At 39.1% G+C, this 22,243-nt stretch overlaps 1 protein-coding gene and 1 long non-coding RNA gene across 32 annotated transcripts in view; both read left to right on the forward strand.

Annotated features, from left to right (window-relative positions):
- The window catches only part of TCF4 (transcription factor 4), a 338,871-nt gene that overhangs the window by 189,908 nt on the left and 126,720 nt on the right, over positions 1-22,243 (forward strand). For 25 of the 31 annotated variants that reach the window (XR_014556176.1, XR_014556177.1, XR_014556178.1 and 22 more), the window contains 2 exons: positions 16,353-16,482; positions 16,651-16,700. The exons of the other annotated variants lie outside the window; for them this stretch is intronic. Coding sequence is in view for 22 of the 25 variants with exons in the window: in XM_083702697.1 (XP_083558823.1) it covers positions 16,353-16,482; positions 16,651-16,700 (180 nt within the window). In the remaining 3 variants the exon portion in view is untranslated. The remainder of the gene's footprint in view (positions 1-16,352; positions 16,483-16,650; positions 16,701-22,243) is intronic. 31 annotated transcript variants of the gene reach the window in all.
- On the forward strand, positions 5,604-14,921 carry LOC310827249. Its single transcript, XR_014556256.1, has 2 exons — positions 5,604-8,068; positions 8,108-14,921. It is a non-coding gene; the product is annotated as an uncharacterized lncRNA (long non-coding RNA).

Below are 22,243 nucleotides of genomic sequence, written 5' to 3' on the forward strand. Positions count from 1 at the left end.
CAGCAAAAAAATAAAAAAAATTACATCGAAAAGAAAGAACTTATAAGGCAGTATAGATTTCATATCTACAAGCAGCTGTGAAACCATCCTTCCTTACCTTTCATTTCTGTAAAGCTAACTATGCCCTCATTTTTATTTAAAACACACACATATTTTTCTTCTTCTCACTTTCTGTATGCATTTATATATAGGAAGCTGCTGGCTCAGCTAGAGACGCCACCTGGTTATCTTGATGCACCCAGGTAACAAAACATTGTGTGTATCTCACTGGCAGAATCTGCACCTGCTAGGTGTGTGATGCACTTAAATCTACAGCATGCACAACTCTGGGAGATCTGTCAATAAAATCTTTTCCCCCCTTCAGCTTTCATTTAAAAGCGCACTGACTCCTTTCTAAATATTATATTTTCCTGTAGTGCCTAAAATAATTACAAGGTCATTCACAGGAATGTTTTGTGCATTCTTTAGTTAAAATAAACTTTTGAGGATGCAATCCTTTGCAGACTTAATGCAAGAGTAAGGGCCAATGAATTCAGTGGAGCTTGCTTTCAGGTAGCCATGCGTACTATGACACTGTAAGTTGCCATTTATTTTACTTTATTTCTGCCAACCTATCAAGATGATTACATGAGCAAGTTTTCCCCCTCAAGCTTGACCTTAATTCATATTGCAAAAAATCCTGTTGGTTTCATCTGGTGAGAACTTTTTAACTGCAGGTGGCTAGAAAACATTTGTCCTTTCTTTTTAACCGGATTGGTGTACATACTGATATTCTGTTAGTAATTTGTAAATTTGTTATGCTTGATACACTGTTGCAATGCATGATATAGCTTGATGTGCAGTTCCAATTCAGGATAGCTTTTGTAGCACTGTCATATTAATGAAATTTACTTCCGTCATTGCCATGAAGCTACCAACAAATGTATTTCTGCCCTCTATCCTTGGTCCATCCCTGATATCTCTTGGGTCAAAGGCTACATCAAAGGTGCACCCTATGATTGTCATGGAGGCCATTAAGTCTTGACCCAGCCCAGTGGCAGCCTCTGCATTGATATTGAACTCACCCAGGACTATCAACCCTGAGGTCCCCCAGCAATATCTCAGAGATGTACATTGGCCAGCCCAATCAAAGATGTGGCTGAGCAACAGGCTAGTCAGTAGACCAGCAGCATCCCCAATCTCTCTCCCTAGGCCCATTCCAAGGTCAATAGATTTTCTGGTAAATGAGATGGTGCTTTTATGGACAATATCAACACTCCCCTCCCCAGCCTGGTACTGTACTAAGCACCCAGATGAGCACAGATAAGTAAGGTCAGTCCCACACAGCTCACTCATCCAGGTCTGAGTAATGCAAGCCATATCAGCCCCTTTCATCCACAGTCAAGTCATGGATGAGCATGGTCTTATCATGGACTAATCTGGCATTCAATAATAGCACCACCAAACCAGAGGACTCAGGGGATAAGCTACCAGTACCTTCTCGAGGAGTGGGAAAGCTGTAACAAAGAACAGAGACCAAATATCTATGTCTCTACCCCAAATGGTAGTCAGCCCTTCCTCTCTGACTGTATCTTCCCTTGCCCATCACCACTGAAACTGGGGCAGCATCTTTGCAACCTCCTGCTTCCTTCCCACCCAGACACATTTTAGGACCACAGATAGTAAACTAAGACCTAGTAGCATGTGAATCCCACACTGTTAGGAGGAAGATGGTAAGTCCTCGCCCTGTCTCTGACTCTAAGGGAACCCTGTCAAGCCAGACTTCCCCCCTCTACCATCCCAGGTAAGGGTAACAGGCCTTTCTCCCACAGTTCCTAGCCTACAATTCCATATCCTGACTGGCAGTGATGGATGACCCACAATGAAAACCCCATTTGCTGTCATCCTCTTTGGGGACGACCCCACTGCCTGTGGCAGAACCTGTTCTTATAGCAAGGGAGGTTCTGGACCATGCTCACACCCCAGCTCAGCTAGCAATCAGGCTACCAAACACTGCAATAAGCACACTTTCTTACCTGCAAGCAGATGTCTCACTGAATGAGCAAGCAAAAAACAAGCACTCATGCTGGCTGGGAGAACAGACCAACCCTCTCCTCCCTGCTTAGCTCTCTGGATGTGTAACCCAAGGCCTGCACAACCTTTTTTTTAAGGTTGCAACCTGATGATGCAAATATCTGTAAAACATCTGTAAGAAGTATTTAAAAACTTACTCCATATTCTGCATAATTTCTGTTGAGGTTCACACTTGCCCGATTGCTAGAATAATACTTCAGTAAACTGACATACCCCTTTCCCTGCTGGAAAAGAAAACTCCTGGTCATCTTAATCTGTGGTTCCAGCTAATTAATTCAGAGCCACATTCTGTGCAATTAATTTTGTGCTTCTATTATTTCTTTCAATATTTCCTTCAAGTTCTATGTCATTTGTTTTGCTCTTGACTTTCATTAAAAAAGCACACAAAACCCCCCAGCAACCAGACTCCGACATCATGCAAGGGTAGATCATGAAGCTGTAGAAACTTGGCTGTTCCTTTTGAAGTCCATTGGGAACTTAAATGCTTTAATTGTGCGCTTAGATTCCATTGGTTTCAATGGCACTTGATTTTCTTTGCAATTTAAAGGGGTAGCAGGTGTTTTAACAACAAAAAAAGGCCCTCTACTAAATATATATATTTTAAAAATATTATGATTTTTGGCCCAGCTTCTTGTTTTCTTGATGTCTGTCCAAATTTTTTGAGTGCTTCTACCTAAAATGTGTGCTGCTTGGAGCCTGTGTAAAATGAGTCCACTTCACATTTGGGCAACAGTTAAGGTAGTAGAGTGGAGGCACTTTATCCACATCATGTTGTGATCTTTCCAGTAACCCTCACACACCTTGTAAACACACTTGGCATGTAACAATACTACATACCACTATGTACCCAGCTGGCTTTAACAAGACAGCTGAATTTTCCTGCTCCGTGCTTAAATTCCTGCAGCCTGAGACTGCCACACTTTCAGGTGTTTTCTGTTGTGTTGCAAAGTAAGCACAGGACCACCAGGGATGGAGGGGAAACAAAAAGGATTTCTCCACCACTTGGAGCTGTGCTTGTGCAATATTTTATTCCCATGCTGTTTATTTCAAGATAAGAATTTTTAACAGAGAAGTGTATTCATAAAACATGTTGCAATGCTTGATTTGCACTTGAATGTTTGGCTGGCCAAATGTTTGTTTGTTTTAATTCAATATTGTTTTATATTACAGACATGCCTCTGAACAGAAAACCCACACCATATTTGGTGAATTGTATCACATACTGTACGATATTTTGCAGTGTTTCCTAACCTGTCTGTTGTGAACTGCAAGTGGGCTGTGGGTTGCATAGTGTTTTCTCAGTTGCAATTAAAATGCATGAAATTGATGGCTGCCGAAGACTTGAGGTCCAAAAATCATGCAACAATAAATCTGTGGGTCACCATGCCAAGTAAATTTCATGCCAAAGGGGTTGGGAACTACCAGTCTATAGCACAATAAACACTTTACATTGTACTTGATACTTGAAGGTGTGTTTCGTTCCCCCACTCCCTGACAACTGTAGATTATTCCTGGGAAGAAGAAAGGGAGGGAATTATCCACAGGGGAGTGGTTCCTAATATTTTATTTTCCCCAGTAAAGGGATCATGCACTTCCTCTTTTGTACTGCTTCTGCTGTATCTTCTGGCCCTGCTGGCAATCCAGTAATGTGTACAAGGTAGTCATGAGCCAGTGTTGGTGACCTGACCAACTGTGATAGGTTGATCCTAGTCAAGAAAGTGTGTGGTGGGGGGAGAGAATTGGACTAGATTTAAATGATCCATTGTTCTATGGCACAGTGACTTAATACAATCACTGTGCAGTGGGAGCCACAGAAACTAGGTCACTTTGAAGTGAAGAATGTCAATGACTGCATTCAAATATTGTGTTCTCTAGTCCTCTATAACAACCCTGGTTTGTAATCCTGGTTTGGAAGAATGTCTCAGGCTACAATTGGCTGGTTTGGGTGTCACAGCAAATAGTGGTTTGACAAACTGGGAAATGTTCTATTAAGCCAGGAGGCAGGAACATGGACAGGGCTCATTGCTAATCCTCCAAACAATGACTGGAGCATTGGGGAACATGACATCAAAAGGAACATTGATTCCAAGGCTATTTAATTTTCAACAGTCGATATCTTGAAGATTCTAAAAAAGCATGATGCATTTTGAACCATTCATATGACCCAATTCCTCCTAGAAAAGCTTACCACTCTAGAAAGTTTTATGCTTGCTTTTAATGGAAAGCTTCAAGGATTCCAATTTTGCAAAACACGGAAAGTAAGAAACACAGACATGAAGAACTGTATAAGACAACACAGACAAGAGATACTGAAGGTGTGCCCTGTTCACATTAGAAAACAATTTCCCACAGCAAGGCATATAGGTACAATATAGGGGTAGGAGCATATCATTCTAGCTACTGGGCTCAGGATCGCAAGATGCCAAGTAATTTAAGGAAGGGCAGCTGCTCAAACTATTACAGTCCTAAACTAGGACCCAAATCCTGAAACACTAATAGTAAAAAGGTAAAGGAAGGTAAAGGACCCCTGGATGGTTAAGTCCAGTCAAAGGCGACTATGGAGTATGACATTCATCTTGCTTCAGGCTGAGGGAGCTGGTATTTGTCCACAGACAGCTTTCCGGGTCATGGGGCCAGTATCACTAAACTGCTTCTGGTGCAACAGAATATTGTGATGGAAGCTAGAGCACATGCAAATGTCGTTTACCTTCCTGCCACAGCGGTACCTATTTATCTACTTGCACTGTTGTGCTTTTGAGCTGCTAGGTTTGCAGAAGCTGGGACAGAGCAACGGGGAGTTCACCCCGTTGTGGGGATTCGAACTGCTGACATTTGGAGGTAGTAATTGGAATTTTAATTTGGGCTTCCATACTGTTAGAGCATCATTTCAGTGTAGTATTTGTTCTGGGGTATTTGCACTTGTCACCACTCTCCCCCCCGCCCCCCGTGTTCTCCTATTCAAACAAATGGAGGAAGTAGTATAAAATAAGAATCCAGTTACAATCCACCCAATCTAAAATACCTTGACTTAGATTTTATGGCGCAATCTCTTTATAGTTGAATCACACAGGAAAGACTGACGTCAATCATCTTGATAGGCTAGTGAGTCTTTTGAAATAGTTTGTCAGTGGAACACTTTTTAAGCAAGAGGTGATTGCAGCATACAGTGGAATTATGTGCTAAAGGATGTGCTCAAAGACGCATCAACTGACTAGGCATTTTTGCCCACAGTCCTTGTGCATTTCACTCACAACACAGAGAGAAAGATCACAAACACTATTTCATTTAAACTACATATCTTTCGGGAACTAATCATTTTTTTGTCCTGAAGCCACCATGAAGGCATTTTAGGCTGCAAGGTGGGATATTAGTGTTTTATAGAAAATAAATCTTACTCTCTTAGCCCTTGCACGATTTAATTGCTACATTTCCAATACTCGTGAGGCTGCAGTCCTATGTGCACTTAGGTGCTATCTCTCTCCTTTGCCTCTCTGGCAGAGCTCAGAGCCTTATCCGAATGGTGGAGTACTTGGATCATCTAGCCAGTCTTGTTTCAAGCAGTTCAAATACAAGAAACATACAAGTGGTTTGTTTTCACTATTGCTTATTCAGAGGTATACTTCCCCTGAACATGAAGGTTCTATTATATATTTTTACTTAGAGCTATGGATAGACCTCTCTGAGTGCTGATCCAGTGGTCTCAGCAAGTGTTCAAAGGTACAGGTTTGTTGTTGCAACATCAAGCTTCCTAAGAAGATTGCCACTGAATTTTATTGCAGTTCTTAATAAAGAATATTTATTTAGAGATTGTGGTTGTGATGTATATAAACACAATATCTGTGCAAAGTAGAGATCAATAACACAATTTATTGATAATGTTTGCTCACAAGATAGTTACTGTATTTTGATTATATATTTCTGACAGTAAAGATGTTCACTAATCGCTGGAAGCTATGACAGTAGCTTTTGTTACTCTGTTCAGCAAAATCTAGGTATTTCATTTGGGCAGCTTTGAGAAGTTTCATGCCAGAAAGATGCATGTAAATATGTGAAAGCCTCCATCTAAAAACAGTGCATATTAAAAGTTGCCTAATCATAAAATCAGTTGCCTCGGTAGTACTCCAGTGTAAGAACTTGGAAGATCAGAGCAACATTTCTGCTTTCTCTGGTTGAAAAGATTGGGGGGGGGGTCTCAGTGGGATCTATTTAATGTCACCAGCATCTTCCTCATCAAAACATGTCATCTGTGGTCATTTGCACTATTCTGTTGGACCATCTATTTTTTAAAATAAAAGCCAAATGATGCCCAGGATTAATCCATGATTATACCCTAAAAGAACAGCTAGCAGACAAATAATGGGACTACTTATCCATTATGTTCAATGTTCAAAGTATGCAATTAAGGGAAATTAATTCATCGTTGATATTTTTTTAATAGTGAGATTTAATCTTGTAGCTCAACCATGAGATATTGCAACTGTGGAGGGAGTGAGGAGAAGAATTAAAATAATTATCATTGACATTAATACACAATAGCTTGTTCCATCATGATGCATTTTAAGGTAATGTCAATGAGAGGGAAAACCCTCTGAAATAGTATGTACCCACTTAGTAAAATTTTGTTGAAGAACATGGACGTCTGATGGGTTACCTGAAAACACTGTAAATAGGGGTTGTTTGCGTTGTGGTTTTTTTAAGCACTTCATGCCTTGACATTCTGTTTCCACCATTGAGAGATACTGTCTACCCAATGCCAATCATCTTTTACATCAGGACAACAGCAGATTTTGCTCCAGAATCCTGAAAAAAATCAGTATCAAACTGAACCTAATAATTGCAAACACACGTTTTATCCCTTTGTCTGTCTCATTCACGTATGGAATGGGGATAGGTTTTTTTGGTTTTGCATTGAAAATGTGCATATGTTTGAAGGAACTAAACTCTTGCCTCTTCATGTTCTTAGCACTGGGAAAAATGTGGCGTTAAGGCTGTGAAATATTAAGTTTTCCTAACCTGTGTGCCCCTTTCTAATGTGAAAAATGAGTTCCCTGCTTTACATGAGAATGGGGTTGACATAGGGACAAAAATATGGCTATCTTTGTTGTGTTGCGTTTGGCTCTCACAATACAGCTGCTTCAGTAGGTATAACTCTGGGAAAAACCATGCATTATAGTTAATTCAAGTCTTCTGTTTCCCCCCTTAATTTATTAGAGATGAAGGGAGAAGAACTGTTATCCTAACAGCAGTATATGGGGAGGGGAGGTTTACTTCTTTCCTCCCCCAGCTGTGATCAAGGTGAAAAAAACCCCTCCCTTAATGCAGCTATGGGACTTAATAAATAGGTCCCCTTTGGCATCGGTAGTAACTTTCTTACTTTCTTTTTACTAAGTCCATAGTCACAGGGGGTGGGGTGGATGGGGGGCAACAGAATTTCCATGTCTATTGTGGCTGGGGAATGGAGGCATAAACCTTCCCCACCATCTCACTGTAGTCTGCATATCAATTTGGCAAAGGCAAAGCAGAAGGCATAGGTGCATCCTATGCACTAAGTGTGTTTATATACTCTGTCCCTAAGATACTACCTTTTCTGGTATGTGTTCAACTTCAGAGGCCATGCCCCAGGTGGCTTGTGTCAGCTGTGGCTTGGTGTATATCTATCAGGGGAAAGGCCTTTTCAGTTGTGGTGTTCATCAAGTATAAAATGCCCTTCCCAGGGAATTAAATAGGTGCCAGTATTATATGAGCCCAGCTATCATATGGCTCCAGGCAACAGGCTAAATCCTGAGTCGCCTTTTGGCTAGGTTGAAAGTTGGATTTTTATTTCAGCTTTGTTTGCTGCTTTCTGTGTTTTGGGTAATTGCTGTGGATTTTATGGGTATTATTTGATTGTATTTTCTTTTGATTTTTTGTTTACTTGTTTCAGTGATGTGGTATCCAATGCCTTGCATTGTTTTGTAAGAAAGGTGTGTGTGTGTGTGTGTGTGTGTGTGTGTGTGTGTGTGTGTCCTTATATTTGTGTATGTATGTATGTAAGTATGCATGCATGTATGTATATTTAAGTTATGGGTATTTGAGAGCAGAGCTTGACATCTCTACATGTTTGTTTGCTTGTGGAATTAATCACGATGCAATCTCAGGGTAGGTCACAGCAAAATACACTAACATAAAACCAAATAAAAATACTGCACAAGCAGACATTTCACTTGCATAAAAGAAACATTTGCAGCTAATGTTGAAAACTAGCAAGTGTTGGTGCTAGGCTGGGGGAAGAGTGTTCCAAAATTGAATTGCCACCGCTGAGAAGGCCCTTTTAAAACTTCCAGCTGCCTTGGCCTCCTTTGATGATGGCATAGAAAAAGGAGCTACTTTATATGGGCAAGAGAGTATAGTATGAGATGCTGCTTTAGGTAGCAAGGTTCCAAACAATTTACAGATTTATCCATCAGGGCATCTTATATTGGACTCAATAACAAACAGGCAGCCAGTAGAGATCTTGAAGAACCAGTATTAGGCTGTCTCATCCAACCATACTTGTCAGCAACTTTGTGGCTGCATTTTTGCAATAGCTACAAACTACAACCCTTCATCGAGGGCAGCCCCACATAGAGTGCATTACAGTAATCTTAACCTGAAGGACATTGATCATTGTGGCCAGACTATCCCTATCTAAGGATGGCCGTAGCTAATAAAGTGTAGATGTAGATGGATATCATCACTTGTGGCCAGCTAGGCCTGCACTGAAGGTGAAATCAAGGGGTACACCCATCCTATGCACCTTCTCCTTCAGAAGGAATGGAGTGCTGTGCAGAGTAAGACACTCTCCTAACTTCTGGACACCCAGAATCTCTTGTTGAGATTCAGTTTCAGTTAATTGGTCCTCATGCTGCCCACCATCTGTTTCAGGCACAAATTAAGCACCTGGAAAGCTTTCCCTTCCTCTAGTGGAAAAGAGAGACAGAGCTAGGCGTTATCAGCATCACCATGCCCCAAATGCTTTTTTTAAAAAAATGATATTTTGCACAAGGGACAAGATATATCTACAGAACCACACAGTGTAACTGCCAAGGGACCAAGCTCGAAGTCCTCATCCTGGAACTGGTTCTGTGGGTATGAGTAGAACCACACTGGTACCCTTGCCTTCAACCCATGCCCAACCCATAGAGCCAGTTTGGAAAGTTTGTTGTATCAAAGGTGCTGCATAGAGATCAGGGAGAATTGGAAGTTAGTGTGGAATAATCACAAAGTTTAATTGTACGTGTTACTCATGTGTAAGGCAATCAACAGGAGAACAGGAGAACAGGAAATGCAGCTACACCCATGGTCATGCAAACTAGCTAGTCCTGCCCCTTACAAAAGAGTTTATGCAGTAGCAGCTACCTGTTTCACCATAGGTGCACTGCAACTGGGAGTCTAAATTGCATGGAACACCTGTTCACAAGCAGCTGCTTACTTTGTAAGCTTTTTCTGTTGCTTGGACTTTGAAGGTGATGCTACTTGATGCACGTGACGTTGACAGAACCATCGTATGACAAATCTTATTTTTAGGCTATAACCCTAGATATGTTTATCTGATAGTAAGCCTCCACTATATATATAGTTTTTGACTTAGCACAGTTAGGATCACACGGGGTTGATATGCGTTCTGGAGTTCCATGTAAAATTCTATGGGAGGAAGAGATCTGTACACTTTCATAAATGACACATACTGGAGTATTTATGTAGTAGAGTAGATAGGGTGCCACTTTCCTTTCCCCCATGAATTCTTTGCAGGAGAAAAGAGAAAAGTGTTGCTAAAAGCTAGGCTGGTCCATTCACTTGCCATCCCTCCCAATGCCCACAAGCAATAAGATGTGATAGGCAAGTTAGCATTGCTGCATTCACTCCTTGCTGTCTTGTGAATAATTCCCCGTCCAAGAAAAATAAAATAAATGAATGATGCTTTTGACTGTGCTTAAAAAACAACAACTGCTTGTCAAAACTTACTGTCTCCTACAACCTTCTGTGCCATGTAGGAACTGGATAGCAAACGGGTAGCCCAGGCCTTTATGGCAGTGACTCTGTACGGGAGAAATCTAGAAGGCATCCACCTATCAGTGCCATGCAAGCCCTCACCCCCCCTTCTTTAAGCCCCAAGGCCATTCTCCTTTCTTCGCTGCATAAGAAGAGAGGAACATATGGCCTAGAGTCACTATAGATCACATAGGTTTGTGATGGCAGTGTAGAACTGCAGCTGTTTGAGTGCAAGAATGCCCAAACATGTATTCAACTTACAAACATTTGGCAAGTGTTCAGAAAAAGAGCGTAATCTGGTTTCATCTAAGACTCATCCCCCCACCAAGCTCTGTTCTACATCCCCATGAAATAGTGTTTGATATCTGATCACAATTTAATAGAAGTGACAGAGAGAAAAAGTGGGGGTAGGGGGGGTGAGAAAGAGAGAGGGAGTGAGTTTTGGGAAGTCCAGCCAAAGGGACTTTCCAGAGAAACGTTTTCCCTATCCTGCTTTTTTTAAAAAATAAAATAAAATATTCATTTCTTTTAACAGATTGTACCATTCAAGGTCATTTACCTTTCTCGTTAATTCATTATTCATTCAGAAAGCCACCACTCATCCCATTTTAATCTTAGTCATATCTGTAATTAAGCTTAAACATAATAGTTTGGGAGGTGGAAAATATATTTTCCACTCATGTTTAAAAACCTGTGTGTGTGTTTGTGTGTGCCTGTATGTAAAATTAAAGTGCAGCAGTTATCTAGCTGAAAACAATCGTTTTCATTGGTGGAGAAAAGTTTCATAATATATGAGAGTAAACCCCCTCCCCCTTTTAAAGTGCATTGATAATTAATCTTTTTTTAAAAAAGCAAACAAATAAATGTAATCTCCTCCTTAATTCATGGTTTCATTTTCTCAGCTAGAATTCGGTTACTAGTTCATTTTTTTAATGAAAAGGTATCATGTGCACTTATATGACAAAAACAACCAAATCTGAAGGAGAGGGGATGGGGGGGGGGGAAGATTCATACATGAAAGACACAATTTGCATTCAGTTCATCCCCAGCTTTACAATGAGGATTTTGGAATGAATCTGGCATTGGGGGTCTCTTGTTGAGATCGAGTTTCCTGCTGTGGAATGCGCTTTGACCCGAATGTGGAACTCTTACTTGGGAAAGTGAGTGTGTCATTTGTGTTTGTTGTAAACTGTGGAGGATTATAGAGACCGTCACTAACTAACACAAGTATCATAATGATTGGGTATGTAGCACCTGCAGTTAGCAGATGATGCTACAGTATTAACCAGTTGCCTTAGGGTAGTATTCCTCATGTTACCTTCTTCTTGTCTTTTATGAAGAGGACCTGGAAGCTTAGCCATGTTCTCGTAGGGGTCCTTCTGCACTGCCTAGTAGTGTTGAGGCAGAGATCTGCCCTCTTGTATGCCACGCACACTGGTGTGCATCAGTAAAGAAAGAAAGAGAATGAGGGTAATTTGAGATTATTTCTGTCTGCATGGATTACAAATGGTGGGAACCGCTTCAAGATGACCAAAGCAATCACTTGGAGCCCAAGAGCCCATGAAATGAATTCTGCTCACAAGACACCTATCACTGGCAGAATACAGGGAAGGTGATTCTTGCTAATTCTCCCTCCCTCTGAAAATAGGCTCTGGGAGATTGAGGGACCCTCTGTAACAGCATGAGAGGTGCTCTTCCACCAGTTTGCTTTTCCCTTTTAAAAATGGAATGAGCCCTTTCCAATAGTAGAAAGGCAGCTCAAAATCTAGTTTCTCTTTACATTTTAAAGAGATTTCCAAAGTCCTCAGAAAGCATTTCGATTAGTGTAAAACGTTTGAAAGAGAAATATAATCTGAGGCCCTTCTTTGTGTGTGTGCCTCATCCAATAGAGGTCCGGAGGATGGCAATGCAAAGATGGGTCTTTTCTTTGGTGGCTCCCAATTTGTGGAATGCTCTCCTTACGGATGTTCACCTGGTGCCTTCATTACATAGCTTTAGGCAGCAGGTGAAAACATTTCTCTGTAATCAGGCCTTTGGGTGATTAACATTTGATGGCCTTTTAAATATGTTTGTGGGAGGGAGCTATTGGTTTGTTTTTGTTTTATTGTGTATTTTGTTTTCTCATTTTGTATTTTTATGTTGTGAACCACCCTGTGATCTTCAGATGATGGGAGGTATACAAATTTAATAAATAATATATTTTTAAAAAAGAAAGGTGTGCTGGTTGCAATTAAAAGCCCAAGTGAACGAGCCAAACTACATTCACCTGGCACTTAAAAGATAACAAAGGCATCTCCAGGTAAATGTATCTGGGGAATTAGCCACCAACCTTATTTCAGAAGGTGAGGACACATGGAAAAGTAGCTCTGAAGGTTTTCTGAGTTGCTGGGCACAGTTTATTTGGGTGATGTCAATCCTTCAGGCTGCTTAGCATGTTTTAGATAGAACCAACCATTTGAATTTAGTCGTAGTATGTGTAAGACTGGATTTTGGTTTGGATCGTGGCAGTAATTTTTAATAAAGATTTCTGCCCCCACCCCTCTTCAACCTGGACCCTTGGAACTGCACAACTTGTTTTGCATGTTCAAGGGAGTTTTTAGATTTTCTTAAGTATTTACTGCATATGCAAATGTGTACAGGGTTTCAAAAGCAATTTGTGATATGGGGTTCTGGCATTCAAGCGGAGGGGAGATAAAATTTCTGATAGCTTGGATGCATCTAAGCCTATTTCTGTTAGGTTTTGTAACGTTTTCTTTATCTTGACTGCATATTGGTGGTACACAGTGATATCCTTGAAATGATAGCAGGTGCAACCCTTGTATCCTTATCAGAGTACAAGAGAGAAAATGGGCATCTCAAAAGGTTCACTTCCGAATAAATCTACAGTAGTAGATTTATTAGCTATAAAATGTTTTATTCACTTTTTTAGGTTCAGAAAGTCCAAATGTTACGTGGTTTCCCAGTCTTCCCTTTCCTCAACTACAAGATGTTAGCACTGGCTGAACAATAGTAAATGCCTGTTGTTCTATTTACAAGTATCTCAGAATGAGTAGATATATATTTATCTTGGTTCTCCCCAGTGGAGTACTTAGAGAAGCCCCCATAAGAGCACGTAAAAGGATGTTTTGTTGCCTCAGAAGAATGACTTAGCTGTTCCAATGAAAAACAAAGGCTTAAATAAAGGCAAAATTAGAGGCGCTTATGTGACAAGCTGGAGGGGAGAGCCAGCAGTGTTTTGTGGTAGGCATTTACTTGGTGCAATTGCTAGCATGCCTGATTAATGTATATTCACATATTGTAAAATGCACGTTTGTTGCTTTTTGTACATATTTCAAAGTGTTTTTAGACTACTGCATCATCTTGTTTGAAGCTACAGTTCTAACAGTCCTGCAATCCTAGTCTCACCCTACATCACTGGGGCTTACTTTAAAGTAAAAGGAACGCAGGTGGCTCTGTGGTCTAAACTACTGAGGCTCTTGGGCTTGCTGATCAAAAGGTTGGCGGTTCGAATCCCCACAAGAGGGCGAGCTCCCGTTGCTCTGTCCCAGCTTCAACCTAGCAGTTCAAAAGCACGCAAGTGCAAGTAGATAAATAGGTACCAATGTGGTGGGAAGGTAAACGGCGTTTCCATGCGCTCTGGTTTCTGTTGTGATATTTTGTTGTGCCAGAAGCGGTTTAGTCTTAAATGACATCGGTTTAGGCCGATGACCCGGAAAGCTGTCTGTGGACAAATGCCGGCTCCCTCAACCTGAAGCGAGATGAGTGCCGTACCCCATAGTTGCCTTAGACCGGACTTAACCTTTACCTTTTGCCTACTTTGAAGTGCACTTCGGTGGCTGTGTTTTTTCTGGCAGTACCGCAGGCCGATAGTTTGCAATGGGCTTCCCTATTGCCACCTTCATGATTCCAGCATGCCTTGTAATTTTGAAAACTGAAATGCTTTGATCATAGAATCATAGAGTTGGAAGAGGGTACCAGGGTCATGTAGGCCAACCCCCTGCAATCCAGGAATCTTTTTGCCCAATACAGGACTCGAACCCACAATTCTGAGATTTAGAGCTTCATGCTCTACTGACTGAGCTATCTCAGCATTGAAGCTGTGGACTGTGCTAAAGGTAAAGAATAGCAACAGTGCCAACTAAATCGAGTCAAATAGTGGATTTGTACCATTTTGGTTTCCAGTTATTTCTGACTTGTTCCTAGTTACATTAAAACTTAGTGTTGAGGTACAGAGACAAGAAACAAACAGCCTGATAGGAAACATACTGTGAATATATTGAGAGATAATTGGTTAATTTTATATATATTCTATCAGTTTAATTGTTGCTTATATCTTACTGTTAAGATATGTAGCTCATTCCAGTAGGTGCCCCATACTTAAATGTAGTATGTCTGATTTTGTATCTGAATTCCATACATTTTATAAAATATGTATTAGTAAGAGGTTGGTAATACTTAGTTGTTGATTCTGGCTTGATCTCTTGACTTAGGAAATCTGCTTCTTCTCCCAGGATACTTATGAAAGATTTAAAACTTTGGTGGGGAAAAGTTGGCAATATTTATTTTTAACTGTGTGCAACATATTCTGAACACTCCACCCCCCCCTTTTTTTGGTCAAAAGCAAAAAAAGTGGTCTACAGGGAAATAACCTTATCAGCTGTTAATTATCTACCAAACAATTTGTGATTTTAATGCTCTGCAATTTTCAGAGTCATGTGTAGGTGGGGTTTTTTATCTCCCTTTTGCAATAAGTTAGAAACTGAAGACTACCACATAAAATTATGAAAGTAGCTGATGATGCACTACCAATTTACTAGTTGCACATCTAGGAAAAGAAACGAATATGCATCCCCAAGAAGAAAAAAAGTTATATTTGGATTTTATTTTTATTTTACAAAGTATTTTCCAGCTCATGGGTCATATTTGACCAACTGCTTTCAGACGAAGACATGGCACTTTGTTGAGCTATTTAAGAATCAAAAAGACTGTCTTAATTTAAAACAAGGAGCCTTTGTTTTAGTTGGTGACTGCCTTGTGAAATTTTTCAGTTCTCAGCGGGTTAACCAGGGAACAGGGGCAGAGTCATAATTGGCCTATTTAGGGTGTTTTGCATGTGAATGGTGTGTTAGTGAAGCATTACTAAGTCTGTTGTGAGTGACATGGTGATTAGAATTTAGATTAGGGAAAACACATTCTGTACTTTATCAAGTACAGTAATTAGTTCAGTCAGTAAAAGTTGATTACAAGTAACGATAAAGTTAGATTTTTGGTACTTAATTTTAAAATTTCTTTATTAAATGGAAAATTTCTTCATCATATAAAATAAATGGTAGTATCTGCACCTGTTTTATTGCATACCAGAAAAAATTAAAAGAACAATGTGTTCAATGCAGAGTATAATCAGGGGATTTATATATTATGGGTAAGTTTCAATGTAGTTATAGCAAATAGAATTTTTAGAAAATGTCAGTCTTTGCTTTTTCCTTGTTATTGCACTGAGATATCATTTCTTCTGGTTTAGCCATAGCTATTGTCCATTCATAAGTACATTTCATATTTGTGGATGTTCACTGTCTTACTTAATAAAATAGATGCTGTTGAAGTACTTTGCTGCAACGTCTTCTATCCACTCGCTTTAAGAGTCATTCTCTCCCCCCCCCCAGCAATTTAGCAAAACACTAGTTCATTTTTGCATTGTATACTATTATTTTCACATCACAGATGTTATACCTGATTAACACATTTTATATTGTATTTTTAAGTATTTGCTGTGTTTCCTATTTAGCTATATTTAACACATGCATTTTTTCCATTATTGGGTAAAATACCTACTCTTTTATGACGAAATGATTTTGTAGCAACAGGGTGATTTTTAAAATACTGATGAACACAGTATATTTTGTTCGCCCTGTAAGTTTAAAACAAAACAGGTGGGGAGGGGGATCTTTACTTGATGTAGCTCCAAAAGAGTTCATATGTTCAACTGTTGTTTCTTTTCAGCAATAACAGTGGAAGGCTATTGTAAAATTTCCAAAGCATTTGCTTGGCCATCAGAATACGTATTCTGCTGAAAAGAAATCACTTGCCTCAGTACTATTTTTGTCATATCTGAAAATAAAGTATTTTTTGTGTTAGTATTCCAATTTGCCAGTCGCAGAGCCTTTTTTAAAAAACAAACAAACGTGTGTGTGTGTTATTTAAATCAGCATAGAAAGGCGAGTAAGGGAGAAGTTAGATATAACAATACTTATTTTTCAAAAATCTTTTAGCAAAGTCTCCTCGGAGGTGACATGGAAATGGGCAACCCAGGCGCTCTCTCACCCACCAAACCTGGCTCTCAGTACTATCAGTATTCTAGCAATAATCCGCGAAGAAGGCCTCTGCACAGTACCTCTGTGGGTGAGTTACTTTGTGCCACTTTTCTCCACATTTCTAAAAGGAAACTTAGACTGAACTTCTGTCTTGCAAGTAATTAATAATAAATGCTAGCTCAGTGCTGAATCTTAGACTGGAGGGTCTGAGCCTGCAAACATACATCTTACAGCCACACTTGTCTTCTTTTTTCAGAAGTACAAACAAAGAAAGTTCGAAAGGTTCCTCCAGGTTTACCATCTTCAGTAAGTACTCCTTGTCTGTCTTACCGTTTGCGGCTCCACTGGTTCCTTTGATTAACATGTTTTCAAATGAAACAGGTTCCTATCCTAAACGTTTTTTTGTTTGTTTTGGTTTTCTCCACCATCATGTCGGCAGACAAAACAGAGAAGTCTATAAAATTCTGACCTGTGGGAATAAAAAGTTTTGGTGGGTGTTGTTGCATTATTATTTTGTAGTGTATATAAATAGAACTCTGAAAAAGTGCCTCTAGTTTGGGTAGCTTTACCAGTATGCAGTTCCAGATAGAATACGCATTAGCTTCACGTGCGGGTTAACTTCTTTGTCAGTATTATGATGATTTATGGATTTGCATGTTAAAAGAGATTTGTGGAGAGGGATTTATGAAACATTTACATGGGTCTCAGCCCAGAATAGAAGGAGGACGTCTTCATTTTCCACTGAAGTTTTTGAATTAGGACTTTGAGCATACCTGCACAAATAGCTTTCTCAGTGTGTGTGATTTCCAGGTGTCAAACCAGTTGACTCCAGGTGTTACCAAAGGAATTATGGGCTATGGTAATAAATGAAGTCACATTTAATACCCTGATTGTCATCCTGTCCCCCCTTCTTTTTAGGAAATAGTGTGTGTGTGTGTGTGTGTGTGTGTGTGTGTGTGTGTGTGTATTCCTAATCAACTACCTGCACATATTTAGACTGTGTTTGCAATAAAGGCTAGATATGCTTTTTCATTTTATAATGCCCTTGCGTTCATGCAGCAAATAATTGGCTCATGTATGAGTTGGATTTTATTTTGCGTTCTTCTTTTAAAAATAAAAAATGCTGATGTGTAAATAAACAGTATGATCTGTTTTAAAGCAGATACCATATTGATTAATTTGTAGATAAGTAACAACAATGCACCGTAGTGCAGCAGAGTGACAAATACTTTTAGATCTAAGAATTAAAAATATTTGACTTTGCTAATAGTAGTAGTTGTATTGTAGAGATGTGTATTGCGGGAGTGGGGGGTTACAAGGAAGTGCAATCAAAAATTCACCAACATCAGAGCAATCCTACAGGTTTTTCTGAGATTACTTTGGCATAGCACTTATTAATGTGATCATAAATTAGATGGACTTTCAAATCAATAGCAAAACCTTCATATTGTAAAACTAGTACCTTAATTTCCGTCTTTGCTATTGTCATATCAGTAAGTGACTGAAGCTAGGAAAGGAATTAAATGAACATGTTTAATTAATATAGCAATAGTGATATGGGTATGTGAACCCTTGGGCAGACTGCTGACAGTACTTAAGAAGTAAAAATAAAAGTTGACAACAACAAAAACATTGCTGTTTTTGACTAACAGAGAGAAAAAATGAGGACAAATTTAAAATTAGATTGCATAAATGTTTCTTTCTTTGTTTCTTTAAAGAAATCATGGATTTTTTTTACAATCCAAAGGATTTTGGGTGGTTCACTTTTCGTTAATGGCGTCTTTACTTGAAACTTTAGCTTCTAATAGCTTTTAAGAGAACTCAGATGATAAATACATATTGCTGCTTCTCAAATTTTGAATCAGGCCAGTACGTAACACTTTATACACCTTTTTTGTAATTTGTATATGTCTAGAATGCTTAAATTTTAATAAAATGTAGTGCCGTATTTTCTTCATTTAAAAATACGTACATAAAGATTCCTTTTTTTCAGATAAATTCTGATAGAAAAATCATGTGCCTCTGTATTTTTAATGCTCATTTTCTCCCATATCTGTACACTTTACTGTGTAGAACCTGTTTGACTGGGACATATTTCCATTTAGAAAGCTAAACGCATGCAGGGCAGTGAAATGGCTACAACTGTAAAGAAAGAGGACTGCTGTGATGATGTAAAAACATCAGATTGGTTGCCATTTCCATTTAAGGGTTAGAACTCTGTTGTTATTATTTCCCTTGCAGACATTTCAGGCATTTGGCTGTTTCTTTGAACCAAAAAGAACAAAATAAGTTTAAAAAAGAATTAGCCAATTAGGGTTCCTTAATTCCTAGCAAAATTTGTTCTTTGAGTTACAAAGTTTGGATTCCGTAGTTCATTTTGCTTCTTGCACGCACTGAAACCTATTGTTTGAAATATAAAAACAAGAGGAAAAAAACAATTTTGCCACAAATGATTTCCTTGAAATTCAAATGACCTGATGCTATTATTGGGAGATATATCAGGTTATCCAGAACTTTGTGTGTGTGTCTAATAATTGTTCCTTAACATATTTGAACAAACAACTAATCACCTTCATGATCAAAATATGTTGTGATTTTTTTTTTATCAGTAGTTAAAATGCAAAGATTTTCAAAATGGTACTATACTCTATTAAAGGGCAAAATATTTTTTTAAATAATTCATCTTATCACATTATAGTAGATGATGCTATTATGTTGGATAAACAGTACTCATTTATAAATTGACTAAACAGATTATATTGTACTTAGCTGATAGAATGAAAATATTATTCTCTTTCTATTAAAATATGGGTATTAAACTGTCACTGAATATTCATACAATTGTCTATAAAGGGCTTCAGGAGTTGTGTTAATGCACAGATGTCTATGACAAATTTCCATGGCTATATAGAGAGAAGAGACAGAGAGAGTATGACAAACAAACAAACAAACAAACATTTTCTGGAAAGGTACTAAGCTCTTTGTCTTTTTATTTTGGGGGGGGGGCTTTCAGAAGCAAGACCACTGGCTTGACTCACTGTTAAGCAGCTAGCTCCTTCCTGCATAAGCATAATTTCAGTACTTTGTCACTATGGTCAAAGATAAAGATAATCCCTGGATCATCAGTAGTCTGGGTTATTCTTTGTGGATATGCTGGGTTGCGGGAAGAATCGCCTGATCTCAGATTTGGCTCCAATATTGCTATTCTTCATCCAAGCTTTTAAAATGTGTGCGTACGGCGTGCATGTAAGTGGCTATGAAATAATTGCAGATATGAGTCTTGAGACACACACCCGGAAGCTTTTATGAATGGACATTCCTGGCGACTGGGGCTTTCGGAAATATGTTCCTGAACTTGTTCCCCCCACTGCTTTCCTACACACCTGCCATGCACAACATGTAGCGTCCGAACCAAGCCTCAGTTTCGCTGTCTCCTCCTCCTCCTGTGGATGGAGGAGGAATTGCTTCTTTGTTTAGATGGAACAATGGCGACTAGCAATAACATTAATAACTGAAAACATGCTTGCCCTTGGTTTTGGGCTATTACATTTCTATACATGTAAATTAGTCCCCAGCTCCCTTCACACAGCTTTTTCATGGCATTGGTCCCAAGGGGCTTGAGCTGTGTACGGATTTTGTGACCATATAAGCACAGGTAATTATGTGGTTCTTTCCCATATGATCTGCACCTCCCAGCCAATTACCTGCAGCTAGAGGGAATTACATAATGGGAAAGATGTTGCCTTGCCTCCCTACTTACGGCTACATGAGAAGGAGACCTCTTTCAATTAACTCCCAAGAAGCGCATTAAGGGCATTCTATGGATGTGAATTATGCAGTCATTCTGAAACAACCTCAGGCGGAAACTTTGCATAGAGCATTCAGGTTTTTGCTCCTTTCTTTTTGGGGGGCTGTCTCATCAACTAGACCTGCAGTCCTCACAGCAGCCTGATAATGCTAGTCCCATTCATTTCAGCGGTGCATCACTTTGAGGATTAGATTTTACAAGGCAGAGGTGTGGGACTTAGCCGTGCCATGTGCCTCCTGCACTGCTCAGGTAATGTATAAACCAGGCCGTTAAGTGACAAACAGTTACAGAGTTAAGAAAGGTACATAGCCCAAACTGCTCTTTACTTGGAACGTAGTTTTGTTATTCAGCATGAAGGGAAAAGCCCTTAATACATGTGTGGATTGCCCAGGCATGTACTTTCAGCCGAGCTGAATCTTAGCTGGTGTTTGCTTTTACGTCTACCAAGTGTATGTGTGAAACTAAGAATTAATTAATTTTACTCTTCATTCATAGACCATACATTTCAAAAAGGTAACATCCACTTAGTGCAAGAGGCATCATATTCTTTCTGTGCCATTTACCCATATACACGGGGACTCCGGAATTTTGTGCCCTCGCAGATGAGTTTATTAGATGTAATAAAAGGCTTCTTTTGAACTAAGAAAAAACAAAAAAGAAAGAGATGAAAACTTTGGCAGTACTCACCAGGCAGGGTGTCTCGATTCTTGGCAGCTTTTTCAACTGTTTATCTATCCTAAACAGGGACTAAATTTAGAATGAAAGGTGTGTTTTTAGCTTCTTCAAAGCATTGAGTTTATTTGAATTTTTAGAGGGAGGGGTGGAAATCAGAGAGCTGATCTGGAACAGTTAACCATGTACAGAAGTTTCCCACACACATTCCACACCCAAATGTCTTTTTTCATTTTCTGCCCCAGAAAATTTAATAAAGATCTTTGTGATCTGGCTGTATTGTATTTATATGAAAAGACTGTCCAGGTGCAGAGATAAGATCGTGGTATTTAACTAGCACGGAAGACCATAAAAGTGTTTTTTAATTAATAAACCCCTTAATGTTCAAAGACTTAGAGCATGAAGTCATGGAATTCCAATAACGGGATAATACAAACAAACAAACAAACAAACAAAGCAAGATCCTAATATGGAACATAATGTGTGAAATGCTCAGAACTAAAAATGTACAGTAAAGTGCAACTGAACGTTATGAAATTTAGTCTTCAGGTGCAACGTGCAACAGTTGGAAATAATCATCTGAAAAAATGAAATGGATTACAGTATTGTTTCTCTTTTTCCTCTCTGCTCTCCATAAAATAGTATAATATTGATATCCCCATCTATTTTTAGTCATCTAAAATACAGAGAACTGTTTTATCACAAAAATAGCCAGCCAGCACTGTTCCAACTGGAATATGACATTGCATAATAAATTTCAACTTTCTTTTGTCAGAGCTAATTTTAAACTTCCTTTTGCTCGCTAACCTATTTAAAAGAAAGATTCCAGTCCTTATAATCGCTGAGAAAGTTTGAAAAAAAGTAACATCTGCTCAGTTTTCAATAGCCATTGCCACAGTTACTGGCATTTCCCATGGCTTTCTGTAAATAGCTTTAAGAAATCAACGTTGGAATACACCTATGTTATTTAAGCAAGTGATCGGTAAAGTTTAAGATTAAGAAAACCTCCCTAAGATAGGAGAGCAGAAAAGAATATTGCTTAAGAATATCCCTCTGTTTATCTGTTGGTTTGAAATTCATGTTTGTTCCTGAATGGTAGAAAGGGGTGGTGTGAATGTATAGGAGGCCAAAACTTTGCTGAAACTAAGCATGCCTTGTTCTGGTCAGTGCCTGGATAGGTGTACCACCTTGGATTCCATAATAGAAACAAATTTAAGAAAATTAAACCAATAAAATAATATATTTGTGTGCTCTGCCATACCCATACAAACTGGGTTGGATGAAGATTTTGTTCCCATAAGTGAGAGAATTTCTGGAGTCTATGCTTAGAGGACACTAATAGATAGTGGGGTTGACTTTTTGATGATTC

This window comes from Podarcis gaigeae (assembly GCF_964106915.1).
Source record: "Podarcis gaigeae genome assembly, chromosome: 11".
NCBI classification, from domain to species: Eukaryota; Metazoa; Chordata; class Lepidosauria; order Squamata; family Lacertidae; genus Podarcis; species Podarcis gaigeae.